The sequence below is a fragment of the Haliotis rubra genome, unplaced genomic scaffold (genome assembly GCF_003918875.1).
Source record: "Haliotis rubra isolate DU_JTF1 unplaced genomic scaffold, ASM391887v1 Scf245, whole genome shotgun sequence".
In the NCBI taxonomy this organism is placed as follows: Eukaryota; Metazoa; Mollusca; class Gastropoda; order Lepetellida; family Haliotidae; genus Haliotis; species Haliotis rubra.
In genome coordinates, this window is record NW_025766503.1 from 337,794 (window position 1) to 354,388 (window position 16,595).

At 40.2% G+C, this 16,595-nt stretch overlaps 1 protein-coding gene across 2 annotated transcripts; it reads right to left on the reverse strand.

The window, feature by feature from the left end:
• Positions 1 to 15: 15 nt before the first annotated feature.
• Positions 16 to 14,685, reverse strand: LOC124279027 (alpha-protein kinase 1-like). Of its 2 annotated transcripts, XM_046714819.1 has the most exons (10): positions 14,562 to 14,685; positions 9,667 to 9,746; positions 8,730 to 8,944; positions 7,601 to 7,847; positions 5,482 to 5,571; positions 4,614 to 4,879; positions 2,787 to 4,050; positions 2,025 to 2,184; positions 1,067 to 1,199; positions 16 to 733 (listed from the first exon to the last, which is right to left on the reverse strand). In XM_046714819.1, the coding sequence occupies exons 2-10, from the start codon at positions 9,719 to 9,721 to the stop codon at positions 329 to 331; spliced, it is 2,835 nt and encodes a 944-aa protein (XP_046570775.1). In that variant the 5' UTR covers positions 9,722 to 9,746; positions 14,562 to 14,685; the 3' UTR covers positions 16 to 328. The 2 variants fall into 2 exon arrangements, with proteins under 2 accessions (XP_046570775.1, XP_046570776.1); XM_046714820.1 differs by lacking the exons at positions 16 to 733; positions 1,067 to 1,199; positions 14,562 to 14,685 and adding an exon at positions 1,647 to 1,807 and having other exon boundaries at positions 1,988 to 2,184.
• Between the last annotated feature and the right edge of the window lie 1,910 nt (positions 14,686 to 16,595).

Consider the following 16,595-nt stretch of genomic DNA (forward strand, 5'->3'; position numbering starts at 1 on the left):
TAGATCAATGTACAGGCACATCCTCACAATGGGTATAGATCAATGTACAGGCACATCCTCACAATGGGTATAGATCAATGTACAGGCACATCCTCACAATGGGTATAGATCAATGTACAGGCACATCCTAACAATGGGTATAGATCAATGTACAGGCACATCCCCACAATGGGTATAGATCAATGTACAGGCACATCCTAACAATGGGTATAGATCGATGTACAGGCACATCCTAACAATGGGTATAGATCAATGTACAGGCACATCCCCACAATGGATATAGATCAATGTACAGGCATGTTGTGACACAGTGACCAGAGCAGGCCATCTACTGCTGTGGTCTGGTCAGCCCAAGAGTTGAGCAGATACTGTTACACTGTGGGTGCACCTTGGACCAAAACAGTTTCATTCCTTCCTCCTGCCTGTCTGCAGGGCTAAACCTGCGGAACCCCTTTGTGTGGAACTGGGGGTCAGTGAGATAGATGATGCCGTTTCCTTCCCTTGGGATCCAGCCCTGGATGTCCACGATCATCAGCATTCCTTGGGACTCACAGAATGAGAAGTGTGTCAAGGCTGTGGCCAGCTCCTCTCCATGATGCTCCTTCTTGCAGAAGTCCAGGTTGTTGGTGAGCTTGATGAAATCTCCGTAGAGGTATGGCTCCACGTTTACCCAGTCTTCTAAGTGATCGTCTGGCGTCAGGAGCTGAAGATGGGCTGCCGGTAGGAACTGCACCTGTATCCATAACAACTTCAATGTTTCACATCAGTCCAAACTGTTCTTGACTTAGGTGCCATTTAACAGAAAATTAGCATGCAAAGATTTTTCAGGTCATTATCCAGAAGTGATTCATACAGATGTCTATTTTTATCACTCAACTTTTATTTATTTACAAACCACTTGAAGTCATTCCTGATTGAAAATGAACAGAAATAAGTAGAACTTGCACATGGTGCATTTAGGATAATTGTAAATGAAGTACATAGATCATGCACACAGTTAAACTGGGCCGAGGGTGCCACAAGTCTTGTTACAAATATCATGTTGTGCTTAATGACTGAAGCTCACCTGGATGTTGCTGTGGTAGTTGTGGAGGGCTTGATTGAACCTGGTCACATAGTAGCCAGCCATCATCTGACACACCACATCCTGCTGGTAGTACCGTGCTGGGCGCTGCTGTCGGTACCGCTTGCAGACATACCTGTAGCCAGAGATATGCACATACCTGCATCAAGACACACAGACAAGTAGCTAGGTGCACAGAGGTTACCTGTAGCCAGACCAGTAGCTAGGTGCACAGAGGCTACCTGTAGCCAGAGATATGCACATGCCTGCATCAAGACCCACAGACCAGTATCTAGGCACACAGAGGTTACCTGCAGCCAGACCAGTAGCTAGGCACACAGAGGTTACCTGTAGCCAGACCAGTAGCTAGGTGCACAGAGGTTACCTGTAGCCAGAGATATACACATACCTGCATCAAGACCCACAGACCAGTAGCTAGGCACACAGAGGTTACCTGTAGCCAGACCAATAGCTACGTGCACAGAGGTTACCTGTATCCGGACCAGTAGCTAGATGCACAGAGGTTACCTGTAGCCAGACCAATAGCTACATGCACAGAGGTTACCTGTAGCCAGACCAATAGCTACGTGCACAGAGGTTACCTGTAGCCAGACCAGTAGCTAGGTGCACAGAGGTTACCTGTAGCCAGACCAATAGCTAGGTGAAGGGAGGTTGATGGAAGAAGTAGACTTCAAACACCACCTGACAGTTGCCCTACCTGCCCAGAGGTTCCTCATGATGGAGTGAGTGAGTGAGTATGGTTTTACGCCGCTTTTAGCAATGTTCCAGCAATATCACGGCGGGGGACACCAGACATGGGCTTCACACATTTGTGCCCATGTGGGGATTCGAACCCGGTTCTTCGGCGTGACGAGCGGGCGCTCTAACCACTAGACTACCCCACCACCCCCCCTTATGATGGAGAAAGTAGACCTCAAACACCTCCTGACAGTTGCCCTACCTGCCCAGAGGTTCCTCCTGATGGAGAAAGTAGACCTCAAACACCTCCCGACAGTTGCCCTTTCTGTTGCCTCCCAGGTCCAGCTCCTGTCCCGTGTGGACCAGTGTATTCTGAGACTGCCAGTCTCCTGTCACAGGGTTGTATGTCAGCAGCAGGGCCCCTGTAGTGGAACATTAGCATGGGGGTGTTACACCACAAAACAAAAGTAGGTAATCACATTCTGCAGTAAAAGGGATAATCAGCAACATTATGTGTCAATAATCCACAGGCAATTTGAAACTAATTATGTGTAAACTAAGGTATTGCTCTACTGCTGTATTACCCTAACTGGGAGTTGTATTGGACTATCTGGCTATCTGGTCATCAAAATGTGGTTGGCCTTTCCTAAATGGGAAGTTTTGAGAAAAAGCAAAATACCTTTGTGTTTAAGTGTATATATTGTTTCAGCAGAATCAAACTACTCTCTAAGTGTACATGCAGATGATGGATGATTCCATGTACATGAGAGGGGAGAATGTGTATGGTGCTTGTAGCCCATATGCTGTAAATAGGTAAGAGGCATTAGAATAAACTCTTAAGGAGGTCACTAACATTCACATAAAGGATTATGAGTTAATGGCATAACCTTGACAAGGTCCCAATGCAAAGAGAAAACTCAGTATTGGCAATGAAAAGCAAAACTACTTTGCCAACAGTTATAAGTAAGGTTTAAGATTTAAATACTTCTAATCTGACAATAGAAGCATGTTTGATTGAACTCACTATTTACTTTAATAGTCTCATCCACTGTTGGCGGCATCCAGTGCTCCAGGTACTCCTCAGCACTCCTGGTTTCAACACTGTGACCAAACTGAAGGCTCTCCAGGGAGCTGTTTACTGTGGAGGAACGCAGATCCACCAGGGGAGATAACTCACCGATCTCAGACAGATTATGCCACTCCTCTGTGGGGGCAGACAGGTCCACATAAGAGGAGGAAGATCCATTGGAGCTTTGCTGTGAGGGAGATGGGGAGAAACTATACCCAGACTCCCCAGATACTTTAGCAGAAGAGGAGGAAGCAGAGGACAGGCTTACTGATCCTGAACTAGATGAAGTGGACTTCCTTGAGGCTGAGCTGTCTGTCACTGATTTATCTGAGGAAGCAGAGGTGGAAGTCTGACTGGTAGATTGGGTAGTAGGTGCAATATTCTTGTCATCAAATACTCTCGAAATGTCTGGGTCTGAATTGAGATCAAGGTTGCTAAATTTCTCTGCAGTTGCACTTATGGAAACAACCGATAGATTTACAAGTTCTGGATCCTCTGTGTGTTCATCTTGGCTGGAAGAGACCCCTGATTCAGATTGACTAGAAGAACCTGATGTTGTTGAGAATGAAGATGCATCTACCGTTAGTCCTATATACTTCCTTGAGTACAAATCTGTAGCTTTGGGGTTCTGACTCTTTACAGCTCCTGGAAATGTGCCAGGATTCTGTCTGGAAGCAGGTGTCAAAGGATTCACCACAGCAGGAACTGTACCTGCTTTGTCTGACATGTGTTCTGCTTTTGATGACTCTTTAGAACAATCAGCTTTCCTTGCTGCTTTGTCCAAGGAGTCTTCTGATGATGATGCTGACAGTTCCACATTCATTGAGACATCATCAGTGCCTTGTAGTGAGGGTAATCCCAGAATGCCTAGTGATGCATTCATGAATGATACAGAGTTACTGGTATGTTCCAAGTTTGTCACAAGTTGACGTCTGCTCTGACAGGAACAAAGATGGCGGTACAGCTCAATACTGATCTGCTCCAGGTACTTGGATAATGAACGGTCTTGTGGAAAGGGAGAAAAATATAAGGTCAAATGAATCAGGAAAATGGCTCTCACAAACTCAAAGTATGTTTCCAGACTTTTGAGATTGCTGACAGTTTCATGGGTAGTCAGAGTTTTCTTAATGTCTGCAACAATGGTCTGGAACCACTGGAACTCTCTCAAAGATGGTGGCTGTTGCAGAGCAAACATCAGCAAGGATTCCTCAGCAACAAGCTGAAACAATACAACCTGGGTTATGTTTGGCAGAAACGTAAACAGTACTATAGTACTTATAGTACTGTAACCCATCAAACAATATTTGGAATCATGCTTCCAGTTTACCTACATTGTCTTCCTGCATCATTCACTTCCTGCATCATTCACATTCTTCCTCTAAACTAGAATATACTTTATGGCAGTTTGCCATCACATATAACTATTGGAAACTTTGGAAGATCTCTCAATTACATGTCAGTAAGATGTAATCAATGGTGCCTTCTCAAAAACTAAAAGGCACACAGAGAGAGGATCAAACCTTGCTACATGCTACAAGTCAACAAATATGTCAAAGTGAAAATACATATGGACTTTGAATAAAGTCTGACAGAATATCACTAACCTGCCATGTCCAGAATAAGCAAACCTTTAGGTTTACTATGAAAACGTAATTGAATTTGTCCCCTAAAATCTGCAATCACTTGATTCTGTTGGCCCCACAGAACCTATTCTATCAGAGTGCTGAGACATTAAGTCCTTGGATTAAATATCTAGCTTCAGCTCATGTCTTCATCACTCACTTGATGTTTGGCAATGTAGAGAGTCTGTCCCAGATCTTTAATGTATTTGACAGCATCCATTCCCTTTAAATATGCCTCGTAGCAGGGATGAGACTGGGAGAAGAGTGCAGGGTACTTTTGTTTCATTTCGTTGTAGTCAGCCACAGTAAGCCTTTTCAGGCATTTGGTGAGAAGTCCAAGGGAGGAGGATGTTCCCTTGTCATCATGGATCTTGTTGAAGGAATCAACCGATTCTACCAAAGGCTCAATAGCATCTTTCCACATTCCTAAACACAGTAAAAACAAACTAGGGACCTCAAGGTATATCTATTATCATGCATGTTATTTTTAAGAACAATTCTTCCATTTTTTACGTTACTAATATTTCAAAAACAATTCATGTGTGTTACTTGTTTATCAAACAAAAACTTGATCTGAATTGAAATGTTGTGCCAAATTGTATATGTCATGTGAATTACGGTTTTGAATTGGTCCCCAGTAACTCCAGCTTGTTGTAAGAGGCTTAGTGACATGGCACCACATCCTCTCAATGACAGACAGGCTCCCAACTCATAGCTGTAATACTGGCTGTAGTGTTAAACATCAAACAGATCATGTTACCACAAGTTACCAATCTGCCTGTTTCCCAGCCATTGCTGTAGATTCCCCTTACTATATCGCACTACTTGTGCATGGACTGCAGTAAATCAAACACTTTAACACAGACATTCTACTGAGACAAGATAAAACAGGATCCCTATCAGATGCCCAAATCCTGGTCAAGAATACTGCCTTGCATGCACACCAGTCAGAATTGAAGAACCTTTCTTATCATCTGTATCAGACAGTTTCAGTGGACCATTGATCAAAGAATAAAATACAAACATACCTAGATTGTGAAGTATATGACCCTTAATCTGGACACAAACAGCCTTGACATTGTTGTATTGGTCATCATCTTTGTAGTCCCACACACTTTCTGGAAGACAAGAAACCAATTCATCACCTTTGTAGTCCCACACACTTTCTGGAAGACAAGTCCCAAACCAATTCATCACCTTTGTAGAAACCAATTCATCATCTTTAGTCCCACACTTTGAAGACAAGAACCACCATCCCACACTTTCTGGAAGACAAGAAACAATTCATCTTTAGTGGTCCCACAAGACAAGAAACCAATTCATCATCTTTGTAGTCCCACACACTTTCTGGAAGACAAGAAACCAATTCATCATCTTTGTAGTCCCACACTTTCTGGAAGACAAGAAACCAATTCATCATCTTTGTAGTCCCACACTTTCTGGAAGACAAGAAACCAATTCATCATCTTTGTAGTCCCACACACTTTCTGGAAGACAAGAAACCAATTCATCATCTTTGTAGTCCCACACTTTCTGGAAGACAAGAAACCAATTCATCATCTTTGTAGTCCCACACACTTTCTGGAAGACAAGAAACCAATTCATCATCTTTAAAGTCCCACACACTTTCTGGAAGACAAGAAACCAATTCATCATCTTTGTAGTCCCACACACTTTCTGGAAGAAAAGAAACCAATACATCATCTTTGTAGTCCCACACTTTCTGGAAGACAAGAAACCAATACATCATCTTTGTAGTCCCACACTTTCTGGAAGACAAGAAACCAATACATCATCTTTGTAGTCCCACACTTTCTGGAAGACAAGAAACCAATTCATCATCTTTGTAGACCCACACACTTTCTGGAAGACAAGAAACCATTTCATCATCTTTAAAGTCCCACACTTTCTGGAAGACAAGAAACCATTTCATCATCTTTGTAGTCCCACACTTTCTGGAAGACAAGAAACCATTTCATCATCTTTAAAGTCCCACACTTTCTGGAAGACAAGAAACCATTTCATCATCTTTGTAGTCCCACACTTTCTGGAAGACAAGAAACCAATTCATCATCTTTAAAGTCCCACACTTTCTGGAAGACAAGAAACCATTTCATCATCACTTTTGGAAATTTCATCTAAGAAACCATTTCATCATCTTTAAAGTCCCACACTTTCTGGAAGACAAGAAACCATTTCATCATCTTTAAAGTAGACACCTGGAAGACACACTTTCTAAAGGACAGACAGACAGAAACCATTTCATCATCTTTAAAGTCCCACACTTTCTGGAAGACAAGAAACCATTTCATCATCTTTAAAGTCCCACACTTTCTGGAAGACAAGAAACCATTTCATCATCTTTAAAGTCCCACACTTTCTGGAAGACAAGAAACCATTTCATCATCTTTGTAGTCCCACACTTTCTGGAAGACAAGAAACCATATCATCATCTTTAAAGTCCCACACTTTCTGGAAGACAAGAAACCATTTCATCATCTTTGTAGTCCCACACTTTCTGGAAGACAAGAAACCAATACATCATCTTTGTAGTCCCACATAGTATACTACTGATCACAATTTGCTAAGGATCACAAAAATCCACAACTTTACTTAAATGTAGATTCATAATTTGAAATTGTATCCATATAAAACTGTTTAAATAATAACATGGTAAGCCCTCTCTAGGCAAACAGTCACTTTAATCTAACCTTATGCACTTGATACATGAGTAACCATAAAAATGGTTTTCATGGCACCAATCAACCATTTCGCAAATCATGGAAAGAGTCATTGACAAGTACACAACACCTGTCAATAGCAGGTATTGGATCCACAAGATGAAAAGACACACCGAAACCTAGGATCCATGCTTACAATAAGCTTAGATATTTAAATCCAATTTGAACCCACATCATAGTTTTCTGTTGAATCCATGATTTGATCCTTAGCAAAGTGTGAATAGCATATTTGGAAACGAGAGACCATTACATCATGTTTACAGTTTTACAGATTTTAGAAAACAACAACAGGAGAGACTAGTATATCATCTTGAAGGTCACAAATGCTCACTAAAAAAACAAGAGAGCTTTAATATAATGATGTCAGATGAATCATGAAGTATGTACACGAGTGAATCCACTTTACCCCTTGTTATGACAGCATCCAGGACACGGACAGCTCCGTGAAGGTCACCATCATCTTTCATGACCCGAGCCTTCCTGATGATGACTTGTGGCGCCACTGGCGTGTGGGGCCCTCCGTCCAGGAGGATGTCCAACACTCGCAGCAGGGCCCTGGAGGCCCCAAACCTGTATGCAGCTCTGTCTACCACATAGATGAGTGCTGCCATGGTCACCAAGTCATCTGCTCCTGCTGCCTTTGCTATGCATCTCTAAACAAACACATATTCAATATGGATTCTGTAGTTACCATGTTCAAGACAAATGTATGTATGGGATTTTATTACCCTTAAGATAAATTTGTTGAATTCTGATTGGTCAATAACCATTGCATACAAAATCATGTAGGCAGATTAGCCAGGGTGTACGAACTGTACGAATCTGTCACTTGACACACTACATTGGGTGTACAAACGACCTTGACCTTAGACAGAATGTGGCCGCCAAACAGCTTATCGCTTCAGAATTTTAGAGTTGGCATATACAATTATGAGTATAAACAAAGTAATAAAATTGTTGCCATAATTTCTTATTTGTTTGCTTCAATAAAAATATAAAAAAAGGAAAATGTTTCTGTATTTCAGTTATTGTTTAACAAAAAAAAGGAGAATTCGATCATTTTATCATAAACTAAGCCATCATGAGCTATCTCCCTTTATGTGACTGTTGACTGTTTGATTAAACATACAATATAAAGTTTGTCGTTTTTGTTATTTTCTATTGAATGTTGTTTTTTTAAGATAAGCTAAATAAAGAGATCATAAGAGTAATACATTTGTTACACAGTGTTTTGAAAGGGTGGGCGGTAGGACTGTAACGATACATCGAACTATCAATGGATTGCAATTGTTGAGTCTCCGATAGCAATTAATCAATGGTAGAAATGAAAGTGGGTGGGACTGTAAGGCCCTTTAACTAATAATGTACTGGGATTATCCAGTTTCATCATCATTTGCCTCTTAGTTACAGAGGACAGTTTTAAAATCTATGACAGAATATAACATAACATATTCTGTTCGTGTCAAATAGACGTAAGGATGTTTGAATAAAAAATGAATTGGAGAAACTTTTTGAAAAGAAATCCAATTTCTTACATAGAGAATCTCAATATGGTTCATGCGTGGTAGAGTGTCATTGGTTTCAGCCATCATTTCAGGGGTGACATCTGGTGGAAGAAATGGTCGCTCCTGATGTAGTGCTAACTGGATCATATCAGAGATATTGCTAGGCAACAGTGACAGCCAAGTTTGAAGATTCCTGTCTTGAGATGTGCCTTCACTAGCCTCCCCATAGACCTGCCGGAGAAGCTCTGGAAATTCCAAAATTCAGTTTCAGGTGACAAGCAAATATTAGTTTCAGTGATTCTGCTCATCTTCTCAACCAGATGGAGATACAATCTCAGGATGCCAAACATAAACATTTAATCATGAGACATATAGAATATCACCTGTCTCTCAGGATATCGACAATATCACTTCCATCTTTAGACAGACAGACATACAGAATCTCACCTGTATTTGGGGATATCAAATATAACACTTCCATCATCACACAGACATACTACACTGGCTACATTGGACAGTGGGAGACACTACTGGCAGGTTACCGTACGTCTGCATCATTTGGGCTTACCTCCCACATTCAACTTACATACCATTGGTTAACTGGACTACTGTAAAAAGCAGTATTGATCCCAACTCACTCACTCATAATGATACTGTACTGTATCGAAAATCAGTTACAAGAACTAAAGTAATACCTCTGTTTGATGAGAGTACATGTATAATTTGATGTTCAACCTCCAGATAGACTAGAGGAAAGAACTGACAAGTCACTTTGGGATATGATGACATGTGTCAACCAAGTCAATGAGCCTGACCACCCGATCCCGTTAGTTGCCTCTTATAACAAGCATTGGTTAGTGAAGATCAATTCTAACCCGGATCTTCACGGGTATCAAGGCAGAAGAAAATACTCCTTAAATGTAAACTGGCATGTTCTATAGATAATAACATTAACTGTTGCACTCACCACCATCTTGAATTGTTTCTAGCTTGAAGATGTCCAGAATTTCTTTTTCTGCCATGTTGTTTTTTTTATCTTGATCTGACCTTGAAAAATAAGAGTTACTTCACAATCAACTGGAGCCAGGATATTTGAGTACATGTATTAGATTTGTAGGTTTGTAATCTTCATTAAGATTGTGAGTACATATGTTTGGAAACTGCTTTGAAGAAGTTTTGCCAACAGTGTTTAGGCTATGTTGACTCCACATAGCTGAAGAATAATGACAATTATTATGGATATACAACTTCTTTTATTCTGTGGAGGCAACGTTTCGACATACGTTCTAATGTCGTCGTCAAGCAAGTGATACATGAGTAACAAATTGAGAGAATATATAGAGAGTTGTTGTTACAGTAGATAGGGAATGAGTTGTTTATACAATAGATGAGGTTGATGTACAACGTTTGTGTGAGAGATTGAGTAAATTGATAGGAAACCAGTAGGGTGACATACAAGGACTGAATTAGAGCTTATACAACTGATAGGAAGCCAGGTGGATGTTTATACCATGGATGGGGTTGATGTACATAGTTGGAATGAAACATGTAATGTACACAAGAAGTATTGTTGATTACTTTATCAAGTGATGGTAGGCATTGGGAATGTAGTATCCTTCATCTCTGTTGAGGGCGGGTCCTATCTTCTTGATGTATACTGCTTCCAAAAGTTTACAAATTTTGTAGTCTGACTGGTCTTTTATGGTTTTGGTCTTGTCCCATTTGATGGTGTGGTTAGGATGGGCTTTGATGTGGTCGGCAATGGCTGATTTAGAATCATTTTTCCTAACTGAAGCCTGGTGTTCCTTGATCCTGAGGGTGAGTGGCCTTGATGTTTCTCCAACATTGGAGTCAGTTGGCTAGTTGATCAGTGTGGGTTGGCTTGCGGTACACGCTGGTGTTGAGCCTGTTTCCTTCTCTCTGGACCAGGACATCTAGGAAGGGGAGTTTGTTGTCAGCTTCTGATTCCATGGTGAACTGCATAAGGGGATGTCGGGCATTCAGGTGTTGGAGAAGGACGTTCTATTATGCTGTCAGGGGAAAGGTGGGTGTCAAGAGTGGAGTGCACTTCTTCAACTCTGGATTTGATGATGGTAAGAGCTACTTCACGAGGGACATTAGTGAATAAATCTACAACGGCATAGCTAAGCAGCTTGCCCGGGTTCCTGGATGTTGCTTATCTGAAAGACTTGGCTGTCTTCCCTAGGGGGGCGAGGAGTCGGGACAGGTGCTGGGCAGTGTTATAGTGGACTGTGTTCCTGGAGAAGAAGAGGAGGCGTGCTTTGATGGGGTCTTTGTGAACCTTTATGGTGGCTCGTGCGTAGGGCGGCTGCGGGTGCTGGACGAAGAGTTTCATAGTATGACCAGAAATTATTGAGAATTTTAGGAATATGTTTAATTGGATTTCTAGTATAAACAACCGTGACCAGCTATCAAGTGCTTGGTTTAATTCAAGAGAGACAACTCCGTTAATCCTTTTTCATTAGTTTGTGAAGAGTTATCCCCCCTTTGTTTACTTGCTAGCAGACGACGTTTTCAATGATCCTCAGTATGGATGATTTAGAGAAGAGGAAGTTGATTTCAGAGTATTATAACAAGGACATCAGATCAGCTAAAGTGATTTCAAGTAAAACAGGCATCCCTTTGTCCACTGTTTATCGTGTTTTGAAAAATATTGCAAATGGATATGGCATTGAGCACCAGGGAGGCGCAGGTAGGCCCAGAAAATTGACTGTCGATGACAGGAGGCGGCTTGGTATTCTTGTTTCTAAAAACAAACGATGGAGTTTAGAAAACTTAAGGCTGGATATGATTGATAGAGGAACTGTGGCTGTCTGTAAGGAGACAATTAGAACTGAGCTGCAATGGGTTGGCAGAAAAGTCGAGGAATTCCATCACCGATCATGAAACCTGAACAAAAGGAGCGAAGGTTGAACTGGTGCTTAAAGCATAGAAATTGTAACTGGGACAATGTGTTTTCAATTCTCAGATGAAAGTTCTGTGTGGCTGTTTCCTAATATACTGAAATTCTGGACCAAACAAACTGAAAAACCTTTGTATCAGCGCCCAATATACAGTCCGAAATTTAATGTGTGGGGTGGCATATCTGTGTTAGGGGCAATGCCCCTCTGTGTATTTGAAGGAAATATGAACAGTGAGCGGTACACAGATATTCTCGAGGGACATTTACTTCCATCTGATCACGTGTTCTATGGAAATGTTTGGATTTTCCAGCAGGATAACGACCCAAAACATCGTTCAAAGCATTCACAGGCCTGGTTTCGGACCCAAAATATGACATTATTAGATTGGCCAAGCTATAGCCCTGACCTAAATCCAATAGAAAATGTTTGGGGACTTATGAAGGAAAGTGTCAATAAGAAAATACTGACAAATATTGCTGAAATGAAAGAAGAGGTGGTCCAATATTGGGACAGCATGGACCACGACTTTCTAACTTCTTTGATCAGTAGTATGCCCCGCCGCATTGAAGCCTGCATTGCTGCCCATGGTGACTTGACAAAATACCAACTGTTCACCTGTCTTTGAATCTGGAGTTATGTTCTACTAATATTCACATTTAATACGCGAGTAATGAGTGAAAAAAAAAAAAAAAATTACAATCTTTAAATTCTCAATAATTTCTGGTTGTACTGTACATTAGTGAATTATATCAGCATGCATACATCGGCAAATTATATATGTACGCATTCATCAGTGAATTATATAAGCATGCATACATTGGCAAATTGTATATGTACACATACATTAGTGAATCATATAAGCATGCATGCATACCTCGGCAAATTATATATATATGCATTCATCAGTGAATTATATAAGCATGCATGCATACATTAGCAAATTATATATGTATGCATTCATTAGTGAATTATATAAGCATGCATACATTGGCAAACTGTATATGTACGCATTCATCAGTGAATTATATAAGCATGCATACATCGGCAAAATATATATATGCATGAATTAGTGAACTATTTGAGCATGCATACATTGGCAAATTGAATATGGGTTTACTCCCATTGGAACTACATCCAATTTGAACTACAGGGATTAATTAGGGATTAATTATCTGAGTAGAGGCACCCCCATGGCATGTAATGAGCACAGCCCATCAGCTCTCCCAGAAGAACTACATGCTTAAAATCACAAGTGTAGAGTAGCTTGATACAGTCTAACTGACCAGTAGTTAGTGAATGTTCTTGTATTCATATGATAGAACTGACTGACTGAGTTTGGTTTTACGCCGCTTTTAGCAATATTCCAGCAATATCACGGCGGGGGGCACCAGATATGATAGAAGAAAAACAAGCCAAGTTTAGTATATTTGAGTTAAGGTGAAATATAAACGAATGAGTTATTAAGTTAAACAAGTATTGTTTTATTCTTATATGTTTGACATAATGCAGTGGTCAAATTTAATTCTCTCTTAGTTCTTTTTATCAACTTCATCTTTTAACCTTTTATATGTTCATCATTATTCACTTAATGAATATGTTTTTAAACAATAACAATAACATAAACCATTTATTATACTACATCTATATTAAATTCCAAATCTCTATTACTCTTTACCTATTTCATATTTTTTACCTCTTTAATTCGACCTCCCATTTAAAATTCCCTTAATACTCAGTTTTTGGTGTGTTTGTTTCGTAGTAACACCACTCTTACTAAATTTCTATTTTATGTTCCCCCTCATTTCTTAATAAGTGTACTACCCCGTCGCTGAAACACCCTAGTTGCGTGTGCGACGCTAAACATAGCAAATAACTAACTCAAATTTAATACCGTCATGGCTGAGCTTAGGAAAGCTGACTTTGTCTTTAGTCAGAAGGGTAAACCTCAGGTGCTTCTTGACGGTTGCCCAGATCAGCCTAGGAGCTGCACCCCCTACACAGAAGCGTTTCTACTGAGAATCAGAGGGGACAGAAGACTGCAATCAAGTAGCTCGATGCAGTTGGCTACTTATTGAAGCTGGGCTAAACTAGTTCTACATGAATCAGATTGAACACTGAGGATGAAAGTGATGCTAAGCTATCACACTAAATATTTAAGCCTATCTATAGATGAACTATCAATATATCTATATCTCTATTATCTACATAATTTTGTGTTTGGATTTTTAATGTGGGTGTGAAAGATGGGTGTAAATGAGTGGCAAATGAATGAATGAATGAATGATATATAATTTGTTTGTTTTCTGTTGGGCAAATCCATTAAGCAGATGCAGGTGATGGTATGTAGTTATTCTGTGCCCCTTCGACTCTGACTACAACTCGGATTAATGGACTGTTGTAAATAGACTGTTGACGGTAAATACATGCCTTAGGTTCATTGAATTATTCATTGTAACTAAAATTTGAGTTATTTTCTTGGATTGTCTGGTCTGGTTAAATCCACTTTGGGCTGGTAACATTTTGAAACTACCATGCACCCCTGATGCTTATTTCATACACTGAAGACCATACATCTAAAACTGGATTTTAAAACTCTTAGGGGCCACCAATTTTAGTTCAGCATGACCATAGTTCGAATCTCACTCTCTCTATCACACACACACACACTCTCTCTCTCTCTCTCTCACACACACACTCGTGTGTGATTGAGAGAGAGAGAGAGAGAGTGTGTGTGTGTGTGTGTGTGTGTGTGTGTGTGTGTGTGTGTGTGTGTGTGTGTGTGTGTGTGTGTGTGTGCGTGCAAGAACTTAAACTTGTATGCACCATGTATACACTGGTGAGTTATAGTTGTTACCCTGTTATGTGAAACTTGCCCCAAACTTGTAAAAATGGACTCCTCTATTAATCTGTGTAAAAATACAGACGCATACATACTCACCTCTGCTGTCTCCACGGATCTCCTGAATATTACGCTTAGATGAAGTGTTCCTTGAAATTGTCTTCTCCGAAAAGCAACATTTCCGCATAAATGTTGCTATAAATAGATGACAGGAAACCCCACCACATCCTGTTGGCTGACAGCTTGATCACGTGTGACAGGTTGGACACGATAAACAGGCCGTTATCATATACCTTGGTGCAGCGATAATGGGTAAGAGTTCCGCCCGTAACCCCCGCTTAAAAAGTATTTATATAAAATCTATTTATTATGATTATTTCAAGGGGTTAGGGTTTAGGTTTAGGGTTTAGATTCGGCATTATGTTAGCTAGGTTTTGGGTTAGGGTTAGGATAGGCTTTCTATAAAAAACATCTATTCTTACTATAAATCTTAGCAGAGACCATATAATAGATATAATATATATAATATATATATAATATATTATATGGCCCCTTTTAAGCAATAAATATACAATTTCAAAACCCATTAGCCATGTTATATTGTAAAACTACATATTTTAATATACATGTACATTAAATGTACGTTAAGCTTGCATAATTTATGTTTTGTATATTCAGATTACTATGAACGTACAACATTTCAAGGTAAAACAAGAAAACAAAATTTACAATTTTTGCCTACATGAAATATGCAGAAATTTAAAATATATATATTTTAGATTTATTAAATAACTGCTCCCGTCTCTACTACAATCTCTACTCTGCTAAGTCAGGTGAAGTATCATTATCTGTTGTTTCAGTCCAGTGCTCTTCCTGGGCTATCCTATTACCTAAAAAGGGGTGATTAGGAGTTGTTGTTTTAACAATGTGTGGTAGTATTGGGATGTGAAAGTTTTTGGATGTGAAAGTTTAATATAGTCCGTCATGAGCTATCGATGATGATGACATGTCAATGATGATGCCATTGTTTAGTAGCACATCTCAGGTAATGAAAACCTGCATGCAACGTCTACAGTGGTGTTTTGCTCGACGAAAGCAGGTTCCTGCCTCATGTTTTGGATGGTCGTCTGAGAGCTGTGTGTCGTACATTCAACCTGCTGTTCCCTTTCATGGAGGCTCGATTATGGTGTGGGGCTGTGTCTCCCACCCATGACTGCAAATTGACATTGGTGATTGGGAAATCGTAATTGCCAGTGCTACGTCACTGACGTTCATGATCACGTTGTTGTGCGTCAGTTTGATAACCACCCACCATTGGCTACCCGCCCAATATTCTTGGACATTAATGCCTTCCACATCGCCCCGTGCTGTGGGAGAGATTTGCGGGATATATACTCTTAAAAAAGCAACAACTTGACATGAGAACAATTAAATTTTAGAAAAATATTTGACACAAACCAATCCATGAATCCCAAAATGCGGAGGAATGGTTGCCGACGACATAATGTTTAAAAAAAGCAACGTGGAACAAAAACGTAACGTTTATATATAATATATTATATGGTCTCTGATCTTAGGAATAGAACGATAATAAAACGGGGGTTACGGGCGGAAATCTTTCCCGATAATGTATTTAGCGTGCGTGTTGTGTGTGTGCGTGCGTGCGTGTGTTGTGCTCTTAACCTACAATGGTCTTAAGTGCAACCATTGTAAGTTTAAGGGCACGGCATATGTTAGATGCACTCCGGCTGATGCAATACTGTCCCCAATTCACCCACATTTTGTACAGGAGGGACCCTTGCCTGCAAACCACGACCAAGAATGGGCTCGATGGGGTTCAGATCAGTTGCAGGCCAAGGGAGAGTCTCAATATATGCTCTTCAAAAAAGGAAACTTGTCATTCTGTTTTGGAGTTTATATACAGAGTGCATATAACTGATTCAAACATGGCATCATTGCTCAATTACAGTAAAATCATCACTTTACAAATTTCCAAAACATGATTATCTAGAAGTGTTCAGTAAAACCACAGAGGGCTATATCCACTTGGTCAGAGTAAAATGTCAGTATCTGGTGTGACCACCATGAGCATCGATAACAGCTTGGCGGCGACGACCCATAGCAGAAAGGAGA

Bases quoted from the DNA above. Each gene is read 5' to 3' on its own strand.
- LOC124279027 (XM_046714819.1), bottom strand. From the start codon at position 9,721: ATGGCAGAAAAAGAAATTCTGGACATCTTCAAGCTAGAAACAATTCAA. The intron at 8,945-9,666 runs GTGAGTGCAACA...TGGAATTTCCAG, and splicing joins AGAAACAATTCAAGATGGTG to AGCTTCTCCGGCAGGTCTAT. The intron at 5,572-7,600 runs GTAAAGTGGATT...CTTGTCTTCCAG, and splicing joins GGATGCTGTCATAACAAGGG to AAAGTGTGTGGGACTACAAA.